The sequence below is a fragment of the Phyllosticta citriasiana genome, assembly GCF_038021145.1.
Source record: "Phyllosticta citriasiana strain CBS 120426 chromosome Unknown IWZ02scaffold_3, whole genome shotgun sequence".
NCBI classification, from domain to species: Eukaryota; Fungi; Ascomycota; class Dothideomycetes; order Botryosphaeriales; family Phyllostictaceae; genus Phyllosticta; species Phyllosticta citriasiana.
In genome coordinates this window covers 1,802,186-1,829,379 of record NW_027117280.1, presented here as the reverse complement: position 1 = coordinate 1,829,379, position 27,194 = coordinate 1,802,186, and the positions used below count along the sequence as shown (strand labels likewise).

At 54.3% G+C, this 27,194-nt stretch overlaps 6 protein-coding genes across 6 annotated transcripts; 5 read left to right on the top strand and 1 right to left on the bottom strand.

Moving 5' to 3' along the window:
• Positions 1–1,205: 1,205 nt before the first annotated feature.
• On the bottom strand, positions 1,206–2,712 carry IWZ02DRAFT_468208 (WD40-repeat-containing domain protein; the record flags this gene model as incomplete). The annotated part of the gene is made up of 5 exons (XM_066768612.1): positions 1,206–1,272; positions 1,329–2,190; positions 2,239–2,398; positions 2,460–2,606; positions 2,671–2,712. The coding sequence occupies 5 exons, from the start codon at positions 2,710–2,712 to the stop codon at positions 1,206–1,208; spliced, it is 1,278 nt and encodes a 425-aa protein (XP_066625486.1).
• Positions 2,713–3,105: 393 nt separating this feature from the next.
• IWZ02DRAFT_372594 (uncharacterized protein) lies at positions 3,106–6,448 on the top strand (the record flags this gene model as incomplete). Its single annotated transcript, XM_066764646.1, has 4 exons — positions 3,106–3,183; positions 3,233–3,453; positions 3,561–3,925; positions 3,975–6,448. The coding sequence occupies 4 exons, from the start codon at positions 3,106–3,108 to the stop codon at positions 6,446–6,448; spliced, it is 3,138 nt and encodes a 1,045-aa protein (XP_066625485.1).
• A 1,702-nt stretch (positions 6,449–8,150) lies between these two features.
• IWZ02DRAFT_189336 (dual specificity protein phosphatase PPS1) lies at positions 8,151–10,680 on the top strand. Its single transcript, XM_066762403.1, has 4 exons — positions 8,151–9,035; positions 9,091–9,177; positions 9,226–10,294; positions 10,341–10,680. Exons 1-4 carry the CDS (start codon positions 8,255–8,257, stop codon positions 10,465–10,467), a joined length of 2,064 nt encoding a protein of 687 aa, XP_066625484.1. The 5' UTR covers positions 8,151–8,254; the 3' UTR covers positions 10,468–10,680.
• On the top strand, positions 10,613–11,598 carry IWZ02DRAFT_189344 (uncharacterized protein). The gene has a single exon (XM_066762404.1). It carries the CDS (start codon positions 10,894–10,896, stop codon positions 11,515–11,517), a length of 624 nt encoding a protein of 207 aa, XP_066625483.1. The 5' UTR covers positions 10,613–10,893; the 3' UTR covers positions 11,518–11,598.
• A 5,463-nt stretch (positions 11,599–17,061) lies between these two features.
• On the top strand, positions 17,062–19,419 carry IWZ02DRAFT_189320 (vacuolar calcium ion transporter-like protein /H(+) exchanger). The gene is made up of 4 exons (XM_066762402.1): positions 17,062–17,235; positions 17,335–17,998; positions 18,050–18,875; positions 18,928–19,419. Exons 1-4 carry the CDS (start codon positions 17,232–17,234, stop codon positions 19,102–19,104), a joined length of 1,671 nt encoding a protein of 556 aa, XP_066625482.1. The 5' UTR covers positions 17,062–17,231; the 3' UTR covers positions 19,105–19,419.
• Positions 19,420–22,474: 3,055 nt separating this feature from the next.
• On the top strand, positions 22,475–25,843 carry IWZ02DRAFT_514889 (DNA repair protein-like protein rad5). The gene is made up of 5 exons (XM_066770625.1): positions 22,475–23,497; positions 23,547–24,132; positions 24,180–24,979; positions 25,010–25,180; positions 25,231–25,843. Exons 1-5 carry the CDS (start codon positions 22,484–22,486, stop codon positions 25,813–25,815), a joined length of 3,156 nt encoding a protein of 1,051 aa, XP_066625481.1. The 5' UTR covers positions 22,475–22,483; the 3' UTR covers positions 25,816–25,843.
• Positions 25,844–27,194: the final 1,351 nt, after the last annotated feature.

The following is a 27,194-nucleotide window of genomic DNA, read 5'->3' as shown; positions in this document are numbered from 1 at the left end:
GGACAGACGGACAGATGGACACCAGCAGCAGCAGCAGCAGCAACCAATCATTCAAGCATGGGATGGCAACGGCAACGGAGGAAGAAACCCTGGATCGGAATCAGGAATCAGGAATGTCTGCAACGGCCTTTTTGCAACAAAAAAACCGCGTCTCTTTTCTCTTTTACTTTTTTCCTTTCTTGTCGTTTCAACACTGTTTTTTCTTCCCTTTTGACACGATACCCTCTAGATACATACATACATGGCTTAATCTGATTTGTACGGAATTTCATATGGACGAACAAAGAAAGTTGAAATGTGGAGGGAGTTGTTGAGATGAACTTCGCACCTTTTTGTGAACTAGAAACCTTGAGCATCCGTTGATGGGCTTAGTTAGGGTGGTGAGTGAGGCAGGGAGTAATGGGGTGTTGAAAGGTGGAAGGGGATGAAGCAAGTGTTTGATGACGTTCTACTGCTGTAAACGGGACATGCATGCAAAGTGAAACACGGACTGCTCATCATCTCGATGTTGAAGGTTTGACATTACCCCATGGGTGGAATCGAGAACCCGGACCCGCCTCGCTTTCCGAGTGGCGAGGAGGGTGTAATGAAGGACTCCCATGCACGCCGTTCACGCACACAGGGGTAAAGAGAAGGGGACACCAGACAGCAAGCCGGAGAGGGAGGCAGAAGGGGTGTCAATCAACATCGGCAATCATCAGCAGTCTCATCATACCTCAATTCACACCGACCAAGCTAAGCCAAGCCAGGCCAGGCCAAGCCGGAATCTCAGCAGCAGACACGCAAGCGGCACTTAATCGATGTAGCCACCAAGCCCCTGCACGAGAAGAAAAAGGAAACCCAACCAACGATGGAGATGAAGGAAGAGGACATGTCAAACGCCATCCATGCAACGAGGAGAAATGGAATTTTGCGGCTTCTTCGTGACGACGACGACGACGACGACGACGCTGAGCGGGGTGCGTGGGGAGTCGGGTCCGAAGAGAAAGACGGACGGATGGACGGACGGACGAAAGGGGGAGGGGAAGAGGCGCTAAAGATGACGTGAAAAAGACTGCAAAAGGAAGCAATGTAGAGGCACGCAAGAAACCCGGGAACAGAAAAAGGACAATAGCCGTCGCCGAAGAGAGAGAGAGAGAGAGAGAGAGAGGAGAGGCCGTCGTTGCCGCAGACTAACCAACCAACCGCCGCGTTGGACAAACTTCTTACGAGGCCAAGTCTTCAGACGACGTATTGGTGTTATTTCCGAGCCTGTCATGAGGTTCCAGGACCCTAAATGAGAAAGGCGCGTTAGCGAATTATGTACCTTGCGTCGATCGAAGACTTACGAGTACTGCTTAACCAGCGCCCCCTCGCCGCCCTTTTCCAAATCAATGTTGAAGACGAAGAAGCTGCCGTCATTCGTCACGACCATGACCTGCGGCCCGTTGTTGCTCATGGCCACCACATTGCTCGGGTGCATGGGCGGGCCTTCGATTTGTCGCTTGGGAATCTTGACCCATGCAAAGTCGCGGGCAGGTTCCCAAATTTCGGCTACGGCACTGGGAAGGTACCCGCCCAGTTTTTGCGCAAATCCCATGCTCACGTTTTGTGAGGTCCGCCGGATCATGCTGGCCAAGCCCGGGTTGTTTTGCTTCCGCTCTGGAGCGCCTGACGTGCTCTCGTCCATGCCTTCTGCCAAATCTTCGCTGCTAGGGCTCAGACTCCGGTCACGCGACGCCGCTGATGATCGCCGGCCCGACTGAGTGCCATCTTTGGCGCGCGCATCTGCCTGTGGTGAAAGCCGAAAGATATGAACAGTGTCTGTTGCCGAAGAAACGCAGAGGAGTGTCGACGTCGAGTTGAAAGCCATGCTGAGAATCTTTGCCGGTATCGAGCCTCTTCGGAACTGAAAGAGCTTCTGCGCATCTGGCACGGAGAAGACGCGGATGATTGTGCCCTTTTCCGAGGCTGTCGCGAGCAAAGTGCCCTCATTGTTGAGAGCTATGCATGAAAGCGGCGCCTGGTGTGCTTCTATTACATTTACTGCCTCCATCTTGGTCGCGTCGAATATCAGCAGCTCTCCTGTCCTTGGGGCGACGTGCGGTCCGGTAGGTGGGGCATGTGGTGCCGAAAACGTTGGGGCATCCTTCTTTGGCAAGGGGTAGACGAGGTGATTGCGTTCGGAAGAGGGCGAAAGCGCAACGATTCCTGGAGTTGTCAGCGGCTGCTGTTTTTCTTTAAAATGAACATCCATACCATGCGGGTTGGGTGATGTTTCAATCGTATACAGCATCTTCATGTTGCTAATGTCGTAGAGGTAAATTTGGTCTTCCAACACCACCACCAAGCGCTTGCGGTTTAGGCGGACCGCGAGGACGCGCGTGGGAAAGGTGAGCTCGCATATTGTCGAGTGCCTCTGCCGTCGGTCAGCACGCTGACCGGCCATCCACGTAGTGTCCTGTCCACATCTGTCGTACCTTTGTGTTTCGTATGCGAAGGAGTCGCGGCGACTGGATCAAGGCAACTAGAGAGGTGGAAAAGAGCATTTCCATAATCGAGACATCTCCCTCCTCTCCTTCGAAGTATTTCGAAAACGGTTCCGTGTCATACAGTCGGATGCCCTTCTTTGTGGCTGCGCGACGCGAATTAGCTTTGGCTGCAGAGCGGGGTGTGGGCAGACTTGCCAACGCCAAGAGCAGTGTAGTCCTGGTTGAATGTGACGAAATTCATCAGGGAATGCGCCATGGCGGGGGGTTCGCGCGCCAGAGGCGAGATGTGTAGAGATGGCGGAGCGAGGTGGACGTGGAAGTTCGGTGAGCCCGGGAAAGATGGACGTGGGAAGATGGCGGGAGTTGTGGTACTACGCCGGATACATGGCTGGCTGGCAATGAAGATGAGGTCTGCGGGGAGCTGTGGTGGGTGGCAGGTGGCAGGGCAGGCGCCACACTGGCCCAAGCAAGCTCTTCCGCCCGTCAGCCACGCTTGCGCCTCGTTATTCGTCACGGCACCAGAACCCGAACGCCAGCCTTTTCTCCCGCTGACCATTCAGGACAATACAGCCGTTGGTCTCTCGCCTTGGGTCTCGCCGTTGGACAGACTGCGACGCGACTCGCAGCTCCAACCATGTCGCCCTCGACAAATGACACCGCTCGACCGGTGCCCAGATCGACCAAGGAAAAACGGGACGATGATATTATGCAGGTTGGATCCAAACCCACCACTCGCTGCTCTGGCGTTAACGAAAGCATAGACCAACGATAGTAGCATCGTTTCCAAAAGGAGTGTAGTAGAGCTGTACCATCGTGATGAACCAGACTTCTTCAGACCGTTTGTCGCCAAGTCCCAAAGGAGAAGTCCGTTGATCAATCGCGGCTACTGGCTTCGCATGAAGGCTGTGGAGCATACGGTTCAGAAATTCCTCAAAGAGGATCCAGAACGTGAAAAGGTGGTAGTAAACCTGGGTTGTGGATAGTGAGTAAGAAGTCCCAGTCAAATTCCGAGTTCTGAAAAAACTCCGTCGTCCCTACCATCAATCTTCTTGCCGGGTGAGGACGTGTAAACGGAACTGACGATTGCAGTGACCCATTGCCATTCATCGTCCTCCACAAGTTCCCAGAACTTGTCGTGAAGACTACCTTTGTCGACGTTGACTATCCACAACTAATGCAAAAGAAACGCGCTTGTATCGACCAGGCCGAGGATCTGAAGACCTCATTCCCCTTTCTTCGAGATTGGACCTCAAAAGAGACTGCAGTTTGGCAAGCCGGGCAATACATTGCAGTCGGCTGTGATTTGCGCCAACTTGCAGAACTCGAGCGGATCCTGAAATCAGTTGCCAATGCAGACAACAAGGCGATCCTGTTTGTTGCCGAAGTCTCCGTTGCCTACATGGACGTCAAAAGCGCCGATGCCGTCGTGTCGTGGGCGAGCTCGTTTAAAGATGGTATATTGGATGCATCTCCCAATTTGAACGACTTCTGATGCAGTGACAGCGCGATTCTGCATCCTAGAACAGTGTTTGCCGGACGGATCAGATCACCCATTTGCGTCGACGATGCTGCGGCATTTTGAAAAGCTGCAGACACATCTCAAAGTCGTCTACGAGTACCCGACCCCTGATGCCCAATCCCGCCGATTCGTCAGGGCTGGCTGGTCTCACGTAGATGCCCGGACGCTCTGGCAGCTTTGGAGCGATGACGGCTTCCTGAACGCTGAGCAGCGCAGGGTGCTCGACGATGTTGAGCCTTTTGATGAGTGGGAGGAGTTTGCCCTCTTTGCCAGCCACTACATCCTCCTCGTAGCGCGGAAGAAACTCGAGCCAAATCACAGCAACTTGTGCACGAATGCCAAAGCCAATGGAATCTCCTCGATGTCAGAGCAGCTGCCCTGGAAATTGCATCTCGATTCTGCACCAAACAGCGACCAGAATGCACCACTCCGCCGTTTCGGGGCCGCATGCCGCTTTGAATCCAGCATCATCCACCACGGAGGCTACGGTGCACAGTCGCGTCTCCCTAACGTCGACCTGGTCGACGCGTCTGGCCGGTACCTCGAAACTGCAACTCTGCCCACCTCTCTCCCTTTGATGTGCCACACTATGACGCCACTGGGCGGCACCACGGCCCTCGTCGTTGGCGGCCGCACCTCGCCCACCAGAGCCCAAGACGCGTGCTACATCGCCCAAAGCAAACCGGAGGGTCTGGTAGTGCAAACGGCGTCTGCTCTTCCGCAACCTCGCTACCGACATTGCGCAGTGTCGGTGTCGCGCTTCGCGGAGCACGGCGTCCTTATCTTTGGCGGCCGCACGTCCAGCACCGTCGCCGTTTCTTCCTGGATCTTTTGGACCAACGAGCGCGGCTGGTTACCCGTAGAGGTCGAGTCGGACGCTGCCTCTGCTTCAAATGTGGCGCCGGGTCCACGCTTCGGCGCATTCATGTACGCTGTCGATGACGAGGGCACTTGCGGCATCCTCGCGGGCGGCATGTCGCCGGATGGCGTTGTGCTGGACGATGCTTGGTGGTGGGAACTGTCGTTTGACAAGAATGCTGACAGGTTTGAAGTCAAGTGCTTGCTGCTACCTGTAGATGCGAGGAATGGGCAGTTGCAAGGTCGTCAACAATCGCCACTCGCCAGATTTGGCGCCACCGTGGTCCACATGGGAGACAGAGGTGCGCTGATCGTGGGAGGCATAACCAGGAATGGCGTGCCGTCTTGGGAAGATGAAGTCGTCTTGGTCACTGCGAGCAGGCACTCTCTCAAGGTTGAGCGCGTCGAAATGCCACCGCGGGCTCAACGACGCCCCTTGTTTATCGGCACGGCCGTCGCTTCAACATTGGACGGCAACGCGCTGCTGCTCGGCGGCGGCGCCGTCTGCTTCTCCATGGGCAGCTTCTGGAACACCACGTCCACGGTACTATCTCTATCAAAATCGCCAACACCCTCGCCGAGGAGTCTGACGCCACCACCTCCCCCCAAAGCCGCCATCCCGCGCGTGACCGTCGCCGACTCGGCGTCATTCGCGGCCCTCGTTCGCTCCTCGCAGCCCGCCATCATCACGAATCTCCCGCTCGGCGCCTGCGTGAGCAAATGGACGCCAGACTACCTCGTCGAAGCCATCACGCCCGAGCGGCCCGTGATAATCCACTCGTCGCCGAGCCCACGCATGACCTTCGCCAACAAAAACTTTAGCTACGCCAAAGAAACCTTCTCGACGTTCCTCGCGCGCGCACTGGCCGGCGAGCCCGTTTACCTACGCAGCGTGGCGTTGACGCAGCCAGCCAAGAAGCCGACGCACCTAGCCACCGACTTTGCGGCGCTGGCGCCCGACTTTGCGCTGCCAGCTGCCATCCGCGAGGTTATTGAAGACAGTGAGGCAAGTGGCGGCGGACTGCACTCGAGCCCGCTGCGCATCTCGGGCCCGGTCGCGCTGTGGTGCCACTACGACGTGCTGGCCAACGTGCTGTGCCAGGTGCGCGGCCGCAAGCGCGTGCGGCTGTACGCCCCGGCCGACGCAAAGCACCTGGGCTATGCAGCTGGGGCCAGCAGTTCCGACGTCGACGTGTGGTACGACGAGGGGGACGAGGGGGAGTGGGCGCGTCGGTTCCCCGAGGAGAGGGACAGGCTGGTCAGGACCAGGCCCTGGGAGGGCACACTGGCGCCGGGCGAGATTTTGTTTCTGCCACCCATGTGGAGTCATGCTGTGAGGCCCGAAGCTGAAGCTGCGGATGGGGAGCAGGGCTTTAGCGTTGCTGTCAATTGCTTCTGGCGCAATCTCGGAAGCGAGGCGTATGCTGTTGGACGTGATGTTTACGGCAACCGTGATTTGGCTGGCTACGAGGAAGGCAGAAAAGCGGTGGAGAAGATTGCGAAGGCGTTTGAAGGGGTGCCAGCGGATTTGAGAGGGTTCTACGTGGATAGATTGAGTGAAGAGCTGACGGAGAGAGTTGTGGGCAGGGGAGATGGGTAGGGGGGTGGAAGGGGTTGCGGGTATGAGGTCAAGTGGTACAAGCAAAAAGCACCAAAAAAAAACACAAAAAAAAAAAAACAAAAAAAAAAGGTTGGGATTTTTTTTCCAACGGATGGGCGAATTAGAGTTGACAGGGGCCGTGCTGAACGCACTCTTTTGGCAAAGCCTGGCGTGTGTGCCGCAACCTAGATTATTGAGCGAGCTTCATGCAGCGTCGGGTTCGAGGGCAATGCCGGCCAAAGGAGAACGGTTCTGGCGGGCGCAGGGCCAGAAACGGCGCGCGGGCGAGAAACAGAGTCTGCACGTAGCCGCTGGGACCGTACCTACCCGGGAGGTTGGAAAAGAGGACGAAGCGGCAACGTAACGCGACACAGGTCAGGTCGCGCCAGGCCAGGCGGCGAGGCGGAGCTGACTGTGCCCAGCCAGTGTCAGGAGTACAGTCTAGTTATTGTATCAGCAACGCGCGATCAAGGCGGACGGGCGGCGCAGTCGGGATCAGAGGGCTACAATTATACTTAGCAAGAGCAGAGGGAGAGAGAGGGAGAGAGAGAGAGAGAGAGTGAAAATTAGCAGCCGCAGCAGATCCTGGGAGGGGGCCTTGGGGGTGATCCTGGACGTCGAGGAGCCAAAAAGCTTCGAAGGAGGCCGGGATAAAGATGAAACTGGGCGAAAGGCGCAGCTTCGGCGGGCGGCGAGGTAATTTTGCTTGGCGCAGGGCGACGGTGAGGTGGGTGCCTACGCTGGTTAGGTCGGAAGAGGAGTAGTGGAGCAGACGGAGGTGCAGTGGCTTGGCTAGGTAGGTACATGTAGGTGGGGTGGTGGAGGGGAGGGTTGTGGTTGTGGTTGTGGGAAAGGTAAGGTAGGTAGGTAGGTAGGTAGGTCGGTAGGTAGATAGGTAGGTCGGTAGGTAGGGGAGTGAGTGGGTGATGGACGGACCGACCGGGTTGGAGTGCGGGGAAGCGCCGCCGCGGGAGGTGTTGATCCTCTGCGCACAGACTAAGGCAGACTGGCATGGACGAAGACATGACTACGGGACTGCTGCTGACGGACGCTCTGTCAATTGCCAGCGCTGAAACTACAGTAACGTAGCGTAGTCGCGCCCTGCATATGTGTGTATGTATCTATTGATGGAGAAAAGTCTGATCGGCGTCGTCGCAATTCGCGAACAGATGGAGATAAGCACGTCGAAAATCAGTGAGTGCCACAACCCCCCCCCCCCCGGCCGTCCGCTCCCGCCTCGATTCCGTACCGTAGCGCCTACACCCTACCCTACCCTACCTTACCTTACCTTACCTTACATACCCTGGTTTGGTATGGTATGGTCAGGTCAGGTCTGGTCTGGTCTGATTGGCACTCCCTGGCACCTCACCTCACTCTCTCTCTCTCTCTCACTCTCTCTCTCTCTCTCTCTCTCACTCACTCACTCAGGCACTCTGTCCATTCGTGCCACACCTCCCATCTCTCTTCCTCCTCCTCCTCCTCCTCCACCTGTCTTTGCCCCTCTGTCCATCATTCTGTCCCACCGACTCCTTCCCAGAACACCCCCGCCCGCCCTCTCTGCCCACTGCTCTCACCACCGTCCTCAACTCCCGCTTAATCAAATACGCCCGTTTTCTGCTCGTTTCGACGCTACATCTGCAACTATTTTCCGCTTCTCCTCTGCCTGCACAAGTGTGCCCTACGCCCTTGCCTGCGCCATCGCCCTGCAGCCACCCGTCCACCTTCAACTACTACCACCTGTCGCCCAACTCCTCCCCGCGACCCCCGATCACTTTCTTCTCTACTCGCCCGTCCTTGCCGCAGCAAATGGCTGCCGCCGTAGCAAGGGCTCCTTCGCTGCCTGCTCGCTCCTCGACCCCGCCTCCACACCTCGCCCTGACCTCGAATCCAACAGGCACGCCGCCTCCTGTTCCTAACAAACACCTGCCAGTATGCCACCCGAGTCCCCAGCCATCGAACCGCGGCGTCGAGACTCCTCCGGCCTCTCCTCCGGTCAAGAACTCTGTCCTAGAACCAAGCTCCATCCTCTCCCCGCCAGACAACTTCTCCACCATCACCACCGACCCGTGCGTATACTCGATTAATGCACACTCTGTTGCACACGCCCTGGACCACTTGGCGACGCAGCCGCTGCCGGATCCGAAGCATGTCTTCCCCTGGCTGCATGGCCTGCATGCCGAGAACCAGATCCAACTGGCCTTTTTCGTGCAGCGCCAAAACTGGCTGAGAAAGGTGCCTCGCTGCATTCGCGGCATCACCATTGTCAAGGCTAGCGAGGACATGGGCCACTCCAAGCTCAAGGGCGCCATTCCCCCAAGCGAGTTTTTGCTCGCCCACGAGTCGCCAGAAGATGCTGCATCCTTCCTGGACACTGACCCCAGGGATGGCTTCTCCGTCCGAAACTTTCAGATCCAGGCCTGCAAAATGGCCACTGTCTCGGACATAATCGTCTACGGAGACCACAAGACTTCCAAGGACGACACCCTGAAGCTAGCGCGGAAAATATCGGCCGCCCAAAAAGTGTGGAGAGAGAGGCACGTGGCAAACGGCTGCGAGGTGCAACAATTCAACACATTTGTCGTGTCTGGTGAGTGGCGCTAGGCGTCTTTGGCACGCGTTTGGTTTCTGACTCAAATCCGCAGATCCGTTTGAGGCTTTCGAAGAGCACCACCCGGAATTGGTTGCAGTCGATTCGCGATCATGCATGACTGGGAATGTCATGGACTTTTGTAAGCAACAGCCGTGATCACCATCAAGTCTTTAGCTAACCGGCTCAGTCTTTTGGGAGCGTCTCGAAATGTGCACCATGTCCGAGGCCTCTGAAATAAGCAACAACGTGTTTCTTGGCCCCACTTCGGACCCTGACTTGGGGCTCTGGAATGGTGCCCAGTTTGACGTGCTGATTGAAGCTAGCGATCAGGCACAACCACCAGACACAATGTCCCTACAAGCGGCGTCTAAGATGCTCGAAAAGGAAAAGGGGCCCACCATTACCTTGTCTTTTCCATCTTCAGGTAGCATCATGCCTCCGACATGGTCTCATACCGAAGTTGACAAGTTGATGGAAATGGTGCACTGGATGTTCGACACAGCCAACCCTGATGGCGTCCAAGACTCTGATGTGGACTCGGATGGCGATGCTGACATGTCTGTCAAGCCAAACAGGGCAAGGAAAATTTTGATTCACTGCGCTGATGGCTACACGGAAAGCTCTGTGCTGGCTTTGACGTACTTCATGTTCGCCGAAGGGCTTCCGGTCCATGAGGCATGGGTCCGTCTTCATCGTGACCGCGGCCGAAACTTTTTTGCATATTCCACCGACGTATCTTTGCTGGCAAGCGTGCAACCACGCATTCTCCAAGAATCCCCTCGCTACAAGGGGTCTATCCTCAGCATCCCTGAACCAGATTGGCTGTCTAGAATGGATGGCAGCCTTCCAAGCCGAATACTCCCGTACATGTACCTTGGAAACTTGAATCACGCCAACAACGCTGAGCTGCTCCGCGAACTTGGAATCACTCGCGTCTTGTCCGTGGGAGAGCCGGTTTCCTGGTCGAACGAGGTTCTCGACGAATGGGGACCGGAAAATTTGCTCTACATTGACCGAGTACAAGACAATGGCGTCGATCCACTCACGGGCGAATTTGCACGCTGCTTGCAATTCATTGAGCAAGGCAAACTCAATGGCACAGCGACACTGGTCCACTGCCGTGTCGGTGTCAGTCGGAGCGCAACAATTTGCATTGCCGAAGTCATGAGCGAGTTGGGACTCAGCTTCCCGCGTGCATACTGCTTCGTCAGGGCACGGCGGTTGAATGTCATCATCCAACCGCACTTGAGATTCACGCAAGTTTCTCATCTCAATACTGTGGAAAAAAGCTGACCTTTTCAGATACGAGCTCCTCAAATGGGAGGAATATCAGCATCAGCGCCGCGGCGAGCCGGTCCGACGCGAACTCGAATGGGGCACCATAGCCCGCGAGATTGCCCTCATGAATCGCCCCTACTCGCGCCAGTGATGGCCTTTTGCATTTCACACCCATGACACCAGCGTCACGACTTGCGCCTCTCAGCCTTTAAGATTAACTGACGTTCTTGGAAGAGACATCACCGCCGATCCTTTATCCCTGCATTGTCTCTGCGACCATTTTCCTCATCATCATCATCATCATCATCATCATCTTCCGCCATCATCGCCTTCTTCGATTCCTCTCTGATACCTCCTTTTACCGTCTTTTTCTTTATTCGTCGTTTCTTGCAAGCCAGCCTTCGTTTTGATGATCTCATACCATCGCCGTAGTACACTACCACTTTGCCGCCTGACTATCTGCCTAGCCAGCCCGTCTATTTGACTTCCTTTCTCTATCGACTACAACACACCTTTTTCCAGAGCAAACTGATTTACTATCGCGGCGGCGCTACGCGAAATTACGTGTCTTGTTTCGATGGAACAGCAAGCCATCAAACAAGCAAGCCGTGTCTCAGCGCCCCGCCGCCTCGAGCTTCTCTTCCTGTTGTCATTGGTGGTGTCTTGTTCTTTTGCCCTTGTTTATTCTCAACATGTCAACTTTTTTCTTCTCCTTGTCTTCGCTCTCTGCTTCCTATACTCTCTTCTACTTCTTCTTCTCTTTACGACGAATGGAATACGACGATGGATGAACCGAGTCGGCCTCACTCAACGAGGCACTTGTCTCTTTTCACTTTTCACTTTTACCTACTGCTTCGACTGCTGCTGTGTGCACTGTGCGTGCGTGCGTGCGTGGTGTTGGAAATTGATGGGATGGGATTGGGGTTTCAAACTGTTTCTGTTTTTGTTGTGTCGTTTGGTAAGGTTTGTGTTGTGGGGCTTGGGTTGGGTTGGGTTGGGTTGGGTTGCTGGGGATCAGGTATATGGATGGTTTGGTTGGACCCGGGGCCTTTTTCCTTTTTTCCCTTCTTTCGTATTTGTCTTCTTGTTGGTATGGTCAGGTACTACAGGCGCGGCGTCAAAATTGAATCGAGATTGCCATTGGAATATGAACAAGATCGCTACTGCCGCAACTGCTACTGTTGTTGTGGACATGTGGTGATACGCGCTCGAAAATGATGAAAGACAGGGTGATAGATGGGTATGTTGATTGGATTGATTGCAACTGAAGGAGCGACAAAGCGGCCAGTTCAACGACGACGACGCCGCCGCCGCATCCACACAATTGCCGCGCGCTTGCAAATTCGCCGAAACAATCACCCCCTCATCCCCACGTGCCACCACCACCCCTATTCCTCGGGCCCTGCTGTCCCAAAAGCGTCGTCTCGCCATTCCTGCCGCCAAGCGGTGCAATCTGCATCTTCTTCCTGCGCTCGGAGAGGCGATCCTGGGGGGCAACCCTGAAGAAGGTCGGGGCAGCCTCGACAAGCCAGCGCGGCTCAATAGCCGTGACGGTCTGCATGTACTCGCGGGTGGTCTCGACGACGGAGTTGTAAATGACGTGCTCTGCGTGGCGGCCGTTGAGGGCCGACGACGGGTGCAGGTGCACAATGTTGCCCTCGACGAGCGTCTTGTAGCCGCCCTCGCTGGGCTCCTTGCGCGCGCTGTTGCGGAAGAAGCCGCTGCAGAGGGCCTTGCGCACGCGCTTGGTGTCGGCGCCGCAGCTGGCGATGCGCGAGCGGTGCCGCTCGAGGATGGTGGTGAGCTGCTCGCGCACGTCGCGCACGCGCTTCATGCTGCGCGGCTGGATGAAGTGCTCGTAGCACCACGGCACGCTGAAGCTGCTCTTGCGCCACGCGTTGTACACGTTCAACAGCGTCAGGTGGTCGCCGTTGGGGTCGTGGAATTTGGCTTTTTGCTTGTCTGCTTGCTGCAGCTTGTCGCGCGGCCGGTGCCACACTTGCTGCACGGCGCTTATCATGGCCACGATGGTCAGCATCTCGTCCGAGCACTGCTCGTCGACCGAGTTGATCAGTGCCTTGGCGAGTGTTGGGTCGATGGGGAAGTCGGCCATTTTTCTGCCCAGCCGCGTCAGCAGCCCTTCGTCGTCCAGTGCTGAGAGGGCGTAGAGCTCTTCCAGTGCCGTCAGCATCGTATTGGTTGGAGGTGGGTCCATAAAGTCAAAGTGGAGCAGGTCATTGATGCCCATGGCCTTAAGCATGAGGATCGTGTTGGACAGATTCTGCCGCTGGATTTCGGGAATTGTCGTCGGAAGCATTTCAGACTGGAATGCCGATTCGGTATACAGCCTGAAGCATTTACCGGGTCCAGTGCGTCCGGCACGACCGGCACGCTGCTTCGCCTGTGCCTGAGAGATGGGGGTGACTTGAAGACGGTCCATGCCGAGCTTGGGGTCGTAAGCAGTCTGCTTGACGAAGCCGGGATCCACAACATAGTAGATGCCATCAATGGTGATGGAGGTCTCGGCAATATTCGTGGCAATGACGACTTTCCGGCCTCCCGAAGGAGCAGGCTCAAAGACTCGGCTGGCGACCTCGCTTGGCAAGGCTCCGTAGATGGGCAGAATAATGAGCTCCGGCACCGACGGACCAAGCTTCTTCATCCGCTCGTGCAGAATCTCGCAACTCGTGTCAATCTCTTCCTTGCCTGTCAAGAAAACCAAAATGTCACCAGGAGGCTCCATGATGTGGATCTGCATGACGGTCGTCAAGGCAGTGTCGAGGTAGTCTTCTGCAGGCTCCTGCGAATACATGATTTCCACAGGATACGTCCGACCAGGAATTGAAAAGATGGGGCACTTGTTGAAATACTCTGAAAACTTGTCGGCGTCCAGAGTTGCCGACGTGACAATAAGCTTGAGATCTGGTCGCTTCTTCAGCGTCTTCTTCAATAGACCGAACAACACGTCCGTGGCGATGGTGCGCTCGTGCGCCTCGTCGAGCATGATGACCGAATACTTGGTGAGCATCGGGTCCATGAGAATCTCACGCTGCATGATACCATCAGTCATGTACTTGATCTTCGTCTCCGGGCTTGTGCAGTCCTCGAAACGGATGGTATATCCGACTTCTGCTCCGAGCTTGCAGCCAACTTCGTCAGCAACTCGTTGAGCAACGGACATGGCGGCAACACGACGAGGCTGTGTGCAGCCAATAACGCCCTCATTCGCAAAGCCTTCTTCCGCAAGGTACTGGGTAAGCTGGGTAGTCTTGCCAGACCCAGTGTCGCCGACGACAATGAGGAGTTGGTGATTGTGGACAGCTTCGATAAGTTGCTTGCGGAATTTGAAGACGGGCAAGCTCTGCCTTTGCTCTTTGATCGTCATGTCCGTACGTTTGCCCGTCTGGGTCTTGCCCTGTGTTATTCGTTTCCATTCTGGAACTGGCTCGTTGGTCTTTGACGCCGGGGCATTGCGCAGGTCGCTTGCAAACTGGCGTTCCTGTGACATTGGATCGTTCCACTGGCTGCTTAGATTGACCTTGCTCGCTTCCTGAGCCTTGGCCTCCTTTTCCTCGTCCTGTTTGAGCTCCTTGCGCTTTTGAGCCACAGTATCTGCATTCATGGCTGCCCTGTTTAGGGACCCATCCGGAGCCTTGACGACACGAATGGGCGACAACTCGAGTGACTGTTTGGTCTGACCAGCCAAGAATGGAGGCTCTTCCTCTCGGACTTCAATGTCGACATCTTCCTCCTCGTCCAGGAAACCATTTTCGTTGATGTTGCCCTGCTCGTACTGATCCATGAAATCAGGATACTCGGCACCAATTTCGACTCCTGCGCTTCTCATCTGCTTCAAAACGAATTTGTCCTCGTCACTCATCGGCATCCTCAGAGATTTCGCGGGCGGAGCGCTGCGGTCCGGGACAGGGGCGTCGAATCCCATACCACCGATGCTACCATCACGTCCGAGACCCTGCGAGTTGGCACCAGATGCAAATCTTTTCTCGGGTTTGAGGTCGTCACCGGTAATCTGATCCACCTCCTTCATTGACAAGCTAATTCTGTGTCCTTCCATCTTCAGGACCTTGACTTTGACCTCTTGGTTGCGGGAAACGAGATCGGTAGGGTGGTTTACGCGGTCCTCGGACATTTGAGAAATATGGACCAAACCGTCGACTTTGCCCTTGACGCCATGAATCTTGACAAACGCGCCAAAATCCTTGATTCCTGTGACGTGCCCACTGTAAACCTTGTTGGGGATCGGGGCATCGTCCTCGAGCTCAGGGGTTGGTGGTCTTCGAAAGCCATCATCATCATAGCGATGCCGGCGCCTGCTTTTTCTCTCATGCCGGCCATCCTCGTAATCGTCTCTTCCATTGTACCCCGCCTTCTTGGAATGTCTCTTTCGGGAGCCCAAATCCTCCGGGTCCCTCTCTCTATACCTTTTCCTCTCTGGAGCTTCAGACGTGATGGTGTTCCCGTACTTGTCCTCGAATATCAGCTCGTCGTTGCGCGAGTTGCGCTGCCGCGACCTCTTGGGAGAGCGAGACCGTGAACGAGATAGTGAGCTTCGCCGAAGTGTCTTCCTCCTGGAATCCTCCGTGTCATAGTGAACGGGACTAATGCTACCATTTCTGGGAGCAGCAAATCCGTTGCCCGACGGCCGACTTGACGTGCCCGCAAGACCTTCGAGCATAGCAAAAGTGTCGTCTATTGTCTCATCTTTTGCGTCCTCTTTGGCTGGAGCGGTATCATCTTCTGGGGGAGGCACCTCTTGGTCAGCCAGCGCAAGGCCTTTGAATTTCCGCGTTTTTTCTTGGAGCTTGAAATTTGGGTGCATGGTGGTCACTAGACGGTCGATACTTTTCAGTAGGCTCGTTTCCAAAGCGCCATCAAGATCTGGATCAGTCAGAAACTCGTCACAAGACTTGGCTTGCAATCGCTTTTCGATCGCAAACTTGGCAAGATCTTTGCGTTGAGCTTCGGGAAGCTCCAAATAGTTGCCAATTTCTCCAATGACTGCAGATTCGAGCGAAAGGCGCTCCAATGATTCAATATCGGCCATATTGAGTATCTGGAGCTCTGGATAAAGAGTTTGCTGCTACTACTGTGCACAGGATGAGGAAATGGTATGCGCGTCCGGAATTTGGGAGAAGTGGCGGAATGTAAAAGCGGGAGGCGCGGTGGGTCTGGATGGGTGTATTCGGCGGAGAGCTCGACGGCACGGAGTGCTAGGATTCGAGAGAGTGGACGAGCATGTGGAAGAACTCCTTGCAAGGACCGGAGTCGGGTGGTGCCGTGGATGCGCAGAGGGCGCGCGCAGCGGATCGCGCAAAGGATAAGGCTGGGGCAGCGCGTTCGGGGCGGGGCGCCTAGGTGGGGATGCAGATGGCCGTAGATGAGCGGAGAAGAGATCCGAGGCGTAAGGAGTGTGTGGATCAGGTCCGGGTGATGTTCAAGACGCTCAAGTCGCGCTCAAGCAGATGATGCAGATTGCAGAGGGCATTCGCACTGCACTCAGGCATCGGGGACAAATCGCACATGGCGGCGAAGCAGGCGGTCAGAGACGACGCCCGGGCGCTAACCAGATGGGAGACACACGGGACTTCGTAAGCGATCCAGTCACGGTCCGAGAGGTCTAGAGCTTCTTCGACTTTGTACAACCAAACACGACGACGCTTGTGTCTGCGGCACGTTTTGAGTCATGGTCGACCCCGCCATGCGTCGTCAGCAATGAGGGCGCAATTCCGGGGACAAAATGCATTGGGTCGCCCCGCCGCGTTGGGAGTGGAAAGACGGGGTTTTCGAGCCAGCCCAAGTGACGCAAGGAAGTCAGCAAGAATGATGTCTGTCCGGCACTAAAGTAAGCGCAGCAAGGTTGCAGACGAGACTTTGTCGCATTCCTCCACACGGCAAACGGACGGCCAAAGGCGAAAGCTTAAAGCCGACTAATCAAACGGATCGACGGCCAGGGAGTATTGTGGAGTCGCGGCTACAGATTCAAGTTGGCTCGTGAGGCAAGGGATGGTCCTATACGTCGACAACGCTCAAGGCAACGAAAGAGGAGGGGCAAAGACCAACAAAGCTGCAAGGCGCAGCTGGCAGACGGTACGAGGTGGATGACTTTTGGTCAAACAAACAGGGCGAGGCGAAGGAAGTTGGTGGGACGCGGGACGAATGACAGTGTGGCTCACTGCAGTGGCTCGGCTCTCGCGCGCCAACACACACAAGCTAAAACTTGGCCGATGGGTGGCGTGGGGTCGTGGCGCAAGAGCTACCGCTCAACACGAAGGTTATAGAGGGCGCATGCTGCCGTCGTCATGGCTGCGGTTCGTCCTACACCACACGCAGCCGACTGTTGCGATATCATCTGCATCGGTTGTCTCCCCTGGCGTTTGTTCGCGAGATTTGAGCAATCTCTTAGCAATACTTGGCGGCGCGTCTGAAAAAGCTTAGGCCGATTCCCGAGCCTGATCTGCCCGCCGATTCGCCATACACACAGCCACACCGCCGCACACCACTGCAGAGACCGCTCCCCGTGGTTCTGTCCCTGACTTCTCCTCCGACAAGCTGTTTGTCTCCCCGTCTTCTGCACGCTTTACCTCTCTAGCGGCCGTCGCCATTGCCTGCTGCTTCTGCACTTTGCTTCCTCGTCGCGGGACCGACATCATACTTACTGCTCCTCGACAGTCAGGCCGCCACCACGACAACACAACTCTCCTATCCTACCAAACAGGCCCAAAACATCTCGTCGGACAAGGCGACCAAAGGCCCTGCGCCAATCTTTTCTTTTTTCCCCTGCAGCACACAGCACTCAATTCGTCGCCTTGAAATTTACCTTTTTTGCCAAGCGCACGTCCACAAAGTTTCCGGGAGCCTCATTCCTGATCCATCGGCTCCCCAATTTTTCCAACCATGCGTACGTTTCCCCAAGTTTCCCCCCCAAGACCGTCCCAGCAACATGGGGATCGCGCAACTTCACTGCACACGGATCAATTGCTTACCATGCCATCCATAGATACCATCAAGTCCAAGGCTCGGCAAACGGCTTGGAAGGTTGGCAAGAGCAACACCAATTGGAATCCGTGGGCGCGCAAGATTTCGCACACCGGAGACTCTCTCTACGATGAGGAGAACCCACGGCCATCTACCGGAGGATCTGCAGCCTCGAGAGCACACTCTGAAGGCTGTATTCAGAACGCATCAGAGTTGGGTCGCGGCCAAGTTGCGCAAAATGCCCAAGTCAACCATGCAGCCACCGATCCCACATCTGCGCAACCGCCGAACATGCAGGCACTCACAGTGCCTGACGAGCCCAAGGACAGTTCGGCCAGCACTGGGACCACCGTCAACAGTGCAAGGCATAGGAGACCAGGCAGAACTGAGACGTCTGGGGGAGACGGAGCGCCGGAACGTCATGACACGAGCAAGACGAGGAAGAAGCCGCACATCACCCCCTGGACTCAATTCAAACACGTCGTATTTGGATCATGGGTCAACATCCTGCTTCTGGCCGTCCCTGCGGGCTTTGCCGTCAACTATGCTCATCTCAATGGCATCATCGTCTTTGTCATCAACTTTATCGCCATCATCCCCCTTGCTGGTATGCTGAGCTATGCCACAGAGGAGCTCGCTCTCCACATCGGCGAGACTCTCGGAGGCTTGCTCAATGCTTCGTTTGGGTAAGTCTCGCGCCTCGAGTCCAAATTTCCGGAGAACTGACTTCCATTTAGAAATGCTGTCGAGTTGATTGTTGGTATTCAAGCCCTCGTCAAGGATGAGATTGTCATCACCAAGACCTCCCTGATTGGAAGTATGCTGTCCAACCTTCTTCTCGTCATGGGCATGTGCTTCTTCTTTGGAGGTGTCAACCGTCTTGAGCAATTCTTCAACGTCACCGTCGCTCAGACTGCTGCGAGCTTGCTGGCGCTCGCTGTCGCTAGTTTGATCATTCCCACTGTTTTCAGGTTATACGTTGAACCTTCGGACGAGGTTGGCGACCTGGTCGATACGGATGCTTTGTCGCGCGGAACTTCTGTCATTCTTCTTTTCGTCTACGGGTGCTACTTGCTGTTCCAGCTCAAGACCCATGCTGCCATGTACAACGAGCCCGGCAAAAAGGTCGAAAAGATCAATCAGGTCGAAAAAGGCGCTGCTCTGAAAGGCATTGCCCAGGTTGGTGCTGGTGCTGCCTCTTCAGTTGGCGGCAAGGTCAACCAAGACAACCTTGTTCAAGACGACGACGAGGAAGAGGAAGAAGTCCCTGTGTTGACCGTTTGGGGCTCGCTCATTGCCCTTGCTGGCTCGACTGTCCTGGTCGCATTCTGCTCCGAGTTCATGGTCGACAACATCCAATCTGTCGCGGGCAATGGCAAAGGCATGTCGGAAACTTTTCTAGGTCTTATCCTTCTCCCGATCGTCGGCAATGCTGCAGAGCACGCCACGGCCGTCACTGTCGCCATGAAGGACAAGATGGATCTTGCGATTGGTGTCGCAGTCGGCTCTAGTATGCAAATTGCCCTGCTCGTCATCCCAGTCAACGTACTTATCGGCTGGATTGTAAGTTGGCCCCACCTTCACCAAGTTTGAACAACATGCTTACTCCGAACAGCTCGGCAAGGACGACATGAACCTCGATTTCGAAGCTTTCCAGATTGTCGTTCTCTTCGTTTCCGTCCTCCTCGTCAACTACCTGATTGGCGACGGCAAGTCGCACTGGCTAGAGGGCATGCTGCTAATGACAACGTACCTGATTATTGCCGTCGCCGCCTTTGTCACCCCGACCTAAAGCTTTTGATTTATGCGAGCACTATCTGGGCGTTTTTGGTGTTGGAACTCATTACACTTGAGCATGGCGGCGGAGTGTCTGTGTTGCTTGCGTATTGGACCCTCTACGGGATACCGCATCTCCCGGTTCCCCCTCATGATGACTTGAAAGAACTTGTTTTTGGCATTCGAAAAGACTACTTAACCTTGTTTTTTCCTTTTTTTTTTTTTTTTCCCTCTATCCCTTCAATGGAAAAGCGCTTTGGCAAAGGAAAGACCGCCATCCCTCCGCAACTCCTCTCGCTCATAAAGTTCAAGAAACTTTTCTAGTATATAATGTGATAATGCCGACTCGGTCATTCAGGAGCAAGGTCTGAACCGAAAAAACTTCAGAGCGGGTTTGCCGGCGCGGTGGTGGATTTCTATCAATGCTTTGCTACCATTACCGCTTTTACGATTTCTCTTTCCTCTTTTTCCTTTGATGTCTCTATCCTTACCTATGTTTCTGTCTGTGTGGTCGTCGAGCCTCTTTCAATTGTCTGTGTTTCTCAGCCTTCGATTTTCCGATTTCTAGTCAATCAGCAAGTCCGCTCGAAGAACCGCGGGGGGAAGAATGAAGCAACTTCAAACATCTTCAAGATGACTGCGTTTGATGCTTTGTGGCTTTGCAAACTTTTGGTCGTCGGCGCGCCGACACTTTGATCAAAATCTTGGTTTCCTTCGCAAGGCACTCTCCCCGACACGACTCTATTTCCTTCCGCAACGGGCCTCGCATGCATTTTCGACCTTTGCTAGTACACGATCTTCCCCTTCGACGCCATCTTTTATCTCTTCCACTCCAACCCCACCGCCCCTCTCTTTCACGAAAGCCCCAGGTACCCGGCTCCGGCATCCGCTCTACTGTTGGCCCTTCACTTTACTGCCACTTCCACATTGAGCAAGCACCTTCCAAGTTCGCCTGAATCACTTATAAAATCGTAACATCTCGTCCAAAATTCTCCATGTTCTTCATCAACCTCGACTCCTCCCACCCGAACCCCCGATGCTCTCCAACCGGCCCGTGGTCTGAAGTCTTCCTCTTCCAAGCTTGCGTGATCTGACGTCTTTCAAAGCCTCGGCTGAGAGAACCTCAAAAGCTGTCTCGTCTTACCTGATCCTCCTCTCTTCTTCCTCGACCTTGCCTTTCGCAATTTCTCCTCAACACCATCCTGCCTCCCCCACGCAGACTCTTCAGAGCAGGTAACTTCCTGCCGGTGAGTGATCTGTGCCAGCCTCTTTCAATCCTTCTCATCTTACCCGGCCCTCCTCTCCTCTTGATCAAACCCAACTGCTCATCCAACCCCGAAAAAACTTTTTGCTCCGTCACACGGGCTTTTGAGCAAGTACCTTCTTGCTTGTGAGTTGACTGCTTGGAGCTCTTTGAAGTCACTTCGTCTCCCCAAGTTGTCCTCTCTTCTTTATCAACCTCGAACATACCCGACCCACCTTCGCTTCACCTTCAATCACACCACCACTCCACGCTCAATCCTCAACGCCATCTTGCTTGCATCGCCCAAGCTGACCAAGTTGACCAAGGTGACACGGGAAATTCCCTCCAAGCGGACAGCAGCATTTTTTGCGTTGCGAGCGAGCCGTGACAAAACCTTGTTCTGGTCGTTCTGTCGACCGTTCTCTCACTTGCACTCGACTCCACGCCAGTCGCCCACGACTTCAAAACCTCACTCTCCACCCACTCCTTTGAAATCACTGCACTGCATCTGACTGGCCCAAAGTGCTTCGTTCTGGCGTTCTATTTCTTTTTGACCACGACGAACAGCAGTTCTGTCCCGAACAAGCGTAAGTAAGCTCAAACCCGACTATTCTCACCATCCTAATGTTTCGACATCGGCTCACGTATAGACAGAAGCATATTCATCGAAGTGCCGGTCAAGCCGTCGCCTCACTTGACTACCACCAAGATCTGCTGAAGCATGGCCGACACGATGGTCACCGGCTTCAATTTCACGACCTCCAGGCCGGCAGTCAGAAGGCGAAACAGCCCTTCCGTTGAAACTCCCTTGGAAAACGTCAAAATCAAAACCGAAGACGTCGACGACGGTTGGAGCCCGGCATCATCGACCTCATGCGCACTCTTTGGGGGTACCTCGGACGACCCGATCCTCCTGGACGATGACATCAAAATCAAGCAAGAGGATGATGATGGTTGGGAACCAGCGATTTCGAGGCCGTACACGCAGTTCGGAAACGCGAAGGACAATCCCATTGTCCTCGACGACCAAGACGACCAAGACGACAGAGACAGGGACAGTAAGAGCAGTGACGAAAGCGAAGAAGATGAAGTTGAAGCCGAAGACTTCGTCGATCATGACGCCTCTAACGCCGAAGATGCTAACAATTCGAACGATTCCGAAGACTCGGGAGACTCAGAAGAATCAGAAGACAACGATTTCCAGATCAAGCAAGAAGATGGCGATGACGACATCATCATGACCGATGCTTGGGAAGGTCATGGCCTTTCGAAAGGAGATCCAATCGTCCTGGACGATGAGGAGGAAGAGGAAGAAGGCCTACGTCAGGGCGCTCGTTTTAGCAACTTCAGGCCAGCACGATTCGAGAGTGTGTCGCCTTCTGAGCCCGACGTTCCCAATGAGCTTCCACGGAATCCGAAGCATGTCCTTTCTCAGTCGCCGTCAGTGTTAACGTCATCTTCTTGGCCGGACGATCCAAACGAGACCCCATGGGATTCGAGGCATTTCCTTTCTCGGTCGCCGTCACTAGTCACTGGCGACAGTGCGCTTCCATCAATCGAATTGCCATCTGCACTGCACCAAAATCAAAAAATTGATAGGTTTGACGAAACATTCGAAGGGTCCAAGGACGATGCCTCAGAAGTATTCGACGAGCCAGATGTCGACGTGGATCGATACTCGGACAACGAACAAGGCGACAAGGAGCACGACGAAGAGGACGGTGAAGAGGACGACACTGGAAATGCGAGTCCAATCAAATATGATGACGACTTGCATGGCTCCCCTTCAAAAATCGAAGGGCGTCTCGATCCACCGGCGACTCCCTTTGCCACCAATCCATTTGAGCAAGACGAGCCGAACCAGATAGACAAGAAAGAATCAGAAAAGGCCACATGCGATGATTTTCTTCAAACTCTTTCTTGCCTTGTACAGGACCAGAGGCGCAGTCCTGCGAAGTCTTCTTCCCGTGAATCCGGCGAGGAGGGGACAGCCACGAATTATGTCCCTGAGCACCTTCGAGCCCAACACCAGGCGAATACGACGAGACATTTCTTAAACATGGGGCCATCCTCCCATGGATCCGGCGAGGAGGAAGCAAATGAAGCCACAGATGATTTTCCTGCTCACCTTCAAGCCCAACAGCAGGCGTCAATGACAACGCCTTCCTTGGACGTGGAGTCTCGAGTAGACGGTGGAGACGAAGATGAGCTTGCAGCATCCGCTTTCGCCGACTTTGAAAGAGGTTACAACGCAAAGAAGGAAGCCGGCACAAATTCCATGGAGGACGATATTGAATTCATGAGATACAGGTCCCAAGAGCAGGCGCGCAGGAAGCGTGTTGTGGAGGAAGCCCGGGCACTCCCGTCCCCATCTCCGGAACCTTTGGAGAATGACGACGATGCCTATGGTGATTGTAACGGTGGCCCTCGCTACAATAGCGATTTGGAGCTGTTATGTGGACCTCCCCAGCCGAGACGAAATCTGAAGAGACATGCCGAAGATGAGGAGCCGGAAGAGGAGGGGGAAGAGGGGGAGGAGGAGGGGGAGGGGGAGGAGGAGGAGGAAAATATGGGCCAGGAGGCGCAGCCCGTGCTGGATGATAATGACACGGATTTGAAGTCCAAACGCGGCAGGAAACGAGTCAAAAAAGCCGACGATCAAAATGCTTCCAATCCTGCCCCCAAAAAGCGTGGTCGGCCAGCTGGCGTCAGGAACGGCGAAGGAAATGGCAAGAAGACGGCCCCGACGAAGCGCAAAGGCAAGAATACTGACGCCGTCTCTGGTGGTCGGCTCCTTGATGCTGGGTCATTTTTGACTGCCAACGCCATCAGGGATGCCAACGCCAATGAGGCCGACCCTGCCACATACCACAAAGCTGGCCAAGAAGTCACGAAGGTGAAGCACCAAGCCCTCAAGAGACTTCTTGCAACTGTTCCACTGGACCAAAAGAAAACGGCTCAAATGGACAAAAAGGATCTTCTCGAAGCCACAAAGAAGTTTGCGGGCAAGGGAACTTGCAGAGCGGATGGCTTGGGTGACTGGCTCGTCAACGGCATGAAGTCTGCCTTGAAGAACTACCAAGTGCTCGGGGCCGGCTTTATGAGAGAGAGGGAGCGTGGTGTGGATGATCCTAAAGGAGGAATCTGCGCTGATACCATGGGATTCGTAAGTCGTTACATTTTCGACATAATTTTGCCACTGACATACTGTGCAGGGAAAAACGGTAATGACGCTCGCCAACTGCGTCAATGACACATTGTTCAGAAAAAGGGTCAAAGAGGAAGGGCCACGGACCACACTGATAGTGGTTCCGTCCACTTTGGTGGCACAATGGAGAAGTGAGATCGAAAAACACGTCAAAGTCAAGGAGAACAAGATCAAGGTCATGACCTATCGCTCCGGCTCTCGAATCGACAGCAATGATGACAGCGAAATGCTCAGCAGCTACGACTTCGTCATCACCACCTACTACGAGGTCATGAACAGCTTTCCGAAGGGCGAGCCTCCAGTTGAGCTGCAGACACGCAAGGAGAAAGATGAGTGGTGGTCCAAATTCTACGAGAAAAAGAAGGGCCTGCTTCATCGAGTGGACTTTCGCCGCATTGTCCTGGATGAAGCGCAACAGATCAAAAATTACAAAGGCCGCACTTCTATTGCCTGTCGTCTGATCAAGGCTGAGTTTAAATGGGCGCTTTCTGGCACTCCAATTGTCAATGGACCACTTGAGCTCTACGCTTACTTCAAGTTCCTCGACGTCCCCTCTACCGGTTCGTTCAAGGTGTTCAGAGCAAATTACTGTGGTCAGTTACTGTCCACAAAGCTTGTTCTACCCGCTAATCAAATATAGGTGACGATGACCCCGAAAAGCTTCGACGTTTGGAAGTTATGCTTCAAAAGTTTACCATTCGTAGAACCCACAAAGACAAAGTGTTCGGCCAGCCGATCTTGAAACTCCCCAAGGCCGGAGAATACACCCACGAGTGCAAATTCAACGACATCGAGCGCGCTGTCTACGAGATCGTGCGCAAGCGCATGATTGCGAGAATCAATGCCTTTTCTCGAGACAACACCCTTCAACGCAACTACTCAAACGTACTGGTCATGCTGCTGCGTCTTCGACAAATGACAAGCAATTTGATCCTTGTTGAGACCGTAATGAGGGACTTGCTCGAGCGTGAAGATCTCGAAAAATTGGCTCGATTGACACAAGCCGATGCGCATGCTGATGAGCAGAGACAGTCGCAATTGGTCGCACTGCGCCGGATGTTGTCTCAAAACAGCGTTGAGAATCAAGACGATCCGTCTTCATCGTCATCCCAAGGTGGTGGTACTCAGCGTCACGACTTACCAGAACGTGATGATCTTGTCGAGACTGGCAATATGCACGGCCTGACTTACAATTTCAAGAAGTACTTGGCCACGCTTCGTCAGGGCAAAGCATGGGAGGAGCTTCAAGCTCGCGCACTCTGCGCAGAATGTCGTCAGCCTCCAGAGGATCCCGTGGTCACGTCATGCTACCATATCTTCTGTCAGCCTTGCCTCGAGACATTGCAGCACCACGCCGCGTTGCAAGGGGTCCAGCACGCTCGTTGTTCGGCGTGCCAGACAGAATACAGCAGGGCGGACCCCTGCGGCGCCTATGACCTCGTTTCTGTCGTTCAGGCTGAAGAATTCGAGTCAGACACTGAGGCTGGACCATCCTCTAGACACTGGAAGAAGAAGAAGCAAAAGGGGCAGAAGAAGGCTCAGGAAACCAAAAGCGACGAGGAGGTGGTCGAGAGTTGGATCAACATGAACGGGTCTGTCCTGCCATCGGCAAAGACCATTGCGATCAAGGCGCAGATCATGGTAAGGATCACGATCCAAAAATACTGAAGCTCTTGACTAACACTTTGCAGAACTGGCTCGAAGCAGATCCGAACTGCAAAATCATCATCTACACTCAGTTCATTACCATGATCCGCATTCTGGGCAAGATGTGCGACCAAGAAGGCTTTGGCTACGTCGCGTTCCATGGCAAACAAACCCTCGCCGCGCGCGATGCAACGATCGAGCAGTTCCGCGACGACCGAGAAGCAAAGATCATGCTGGCCAGCCTCAAGTGCGGAGGCGTGGGCCTCAACCTCACCATGGCCAGCCACGTCATCAGCTGCGAGCCGTGGTGGAACGCGTCGTGCGAAATGCAAGCTTTCGGAAGGGTCTTCAGAATCGGGCAGACCGAAACTTGCAGCTTCACCAAGCTCATTGTGTCCAACTCGATCGACGAGCGCCTGATCGCCATGCAGAAGCGTAAGCAGGCCCAGATCGACAGCGTCATGGGAGACGAGAATGTCGACGGCAAGAAGCTGTCCATGATCGAATTGATGCAGCTCTTCGGCAATGTGAAAGAGGACGGCAGCGGACGGCCTTTCATCGTGGTTGAAAACCAAAAGACGATTCCCCGCTTCAACCAGGATTCCGAGGATGAAGGCGACGACGAGTGAGTGGTTTGTTTAGGGTTTTTTTTTTTTTTTTTTTTTTTTTCTTTTTTCCCCTCTTTTCATTTCTTTCGACGATAAAAGTTGCGGATTTGGTCGGTGATTGCCCAACTGGTGGACACATCATGGTTGGACTTCTTACCCGATTGGGTAATTCTCTTTTTCTTCTTTTCTTTGATCTTCTTCCCACAAGCTTTGATCATTTTTGGCTCAGTCGGTCTTCGTTTGCAGGAATTTCGCTTGGTTATTTGATTTTCAGAAAGTTTTGGCAAAGGTAGGACAGGGAGGGAAGGAAAGAGGGAGGATGGTTCTTGCATTTTCATCATTGCTCAGTTCTACTTGGAGGCGGATGGATCTATTTGCTTCAGAATTCAATTGCGGCAGGCGCGAGAGAGCGTCCACGGTTCTCCGGAGGCCAGCGGAGGTCTCCGGCCAGACCCAAAAGGGGGTCGTCAAACAGGGGTGGTTCAGGGGGTGCAAAAGTCTTTTGCCGGTGCTGGATAGCTCTTGCTCAGATTGCTCCTATTAATTACTCTAAATTGATCCACGACTAAATCTGCCTAAGAGCGCGTCGTCTGGACGGGACGTCAATACTTACTTCAGCCGACGTCGCCGCTGTGTCCGATCTTGTCTGCTTTCGCACTGTCAGTCTTGATCACGACCTCTCGCGTTTCCCTTTTTGGTCATGAGATTTACTTCGCACGTCGCGGACTCGAGACTCGACAGCGACGAGGACTTGGATCCTTTTTGGTATCTGGCGGCCTGATGCTTGAATGCTCCTTGGCTTGGCCTCTGGTTGCGACTCTCGAATGCTCCCTGAACGAGGCCTGGCCGATGAATGTGGGCATGACGAAGCGTCAGATTGAGAAACAGGAGGTCAAGGGAATGATTGATGAGCTCAATCGGCTGCATGAAGCCAGCGAGCTTGTGGGCATGAGAGTTGAGAACGGGGACGAGGACAAGGAAGGAAATGAATAAAGAAGAGCAGTCAAGTGAGACAGAAGACGGAGTTTCTGCTGGAGTTTTGCTCGCGAGCCAACCCGTCGATCTACCGTGTGGTCCTTGCTTTTGACATCTCGTGGACCGCAAAAAGCAACAAAGTTCGCAGACTGCGCCCTTTACGAAAACCAAGCTATTGGACTGGTGATTTGTAGAGATGCAACTTATTGAAGCCAGCCAGATCAAGTGAAAGGCGTTGTCATTCAGTTCTCCCAAGACGATTCAGAACATGCACAGCCCAATGGCATGCTTGCTTTTTGTCAGCCTATCACTGGGCATAGATAAGCGCTATCCAAACAAGAGCTGTGCTGCAGGGTAGAATGCGTATTGTTCTTGAGGTTGTCTCTGCTGGATTTAAAGAGATCAAGCGAGCTGCCGAACCCACA

Coding starts and splice junctions, on each gene's coding strand:
- IWZ02DRAFT_189336 (XM_066762403.1), top strand. CDS start 8,255: ATGGCTGCCGCCGTAGCAAGGGCTCCTTCGCTGCCTGCTCGCTCCTCG. Junction 9,178..9,225: donor TGGGAATGTCATGGACTTTT/GTAAGCAACAGC, acceptor TAACCGGCTCAG/TCTTTTGGGAGCGTCTCGAA. Junction 10,295..10,340: donor CAACCGCACTTGAGATTCAC/GCAAGTTTCTCA, acceptor TGACCTTTTCAG/ATACGAGCTCCTCAAATGGG.
- IWZ02DRAFT_189344 (XM_066762404.1), top strand. CDS start 10,894: ATGGAACAGCAAGCCATCAAACAAGCAAGCCGTGTCTCAGCGCCCCGC.
- IWZ02DRAFT_189320 (XM_066762402.1), top strand. Junction 17,999..18,049: donor TTGCTCAATGCTTCGTTTGG/GTAAGTCTCGCG, acceptor ACTTCCATTTAG/AAATGCTGTCGAGTTGATTG. Junction 18,876..18,927: donor ACGTACTTATCGGCTGGATT/GTAAGTTGGCCC, acceptor TACTCCGAACAG/CTCGGCAAGGACGACATGAA.
- IWZ02DRAFT_514889 (XM_066770625.1), top strand. CDS start 22,484: ATGACAACGCCTTCCTTGGACGTGGAGTCTCGAGTAGACGGTGGAGAC. Junction 23,498..23,546: donor GCGCTGATACCATGGGATTC/GTAAGTCGTTAC, acceptor CATACTGTGCAG/GGAAAAACGGTAATGACGCT. Junction 25,181..25,230: donor CGATCAAGGCGCAGATCATG/GTAAGGATCACG, acceptor AACACTTTGCAG/AACTGGCTCGAAGCAGATCC.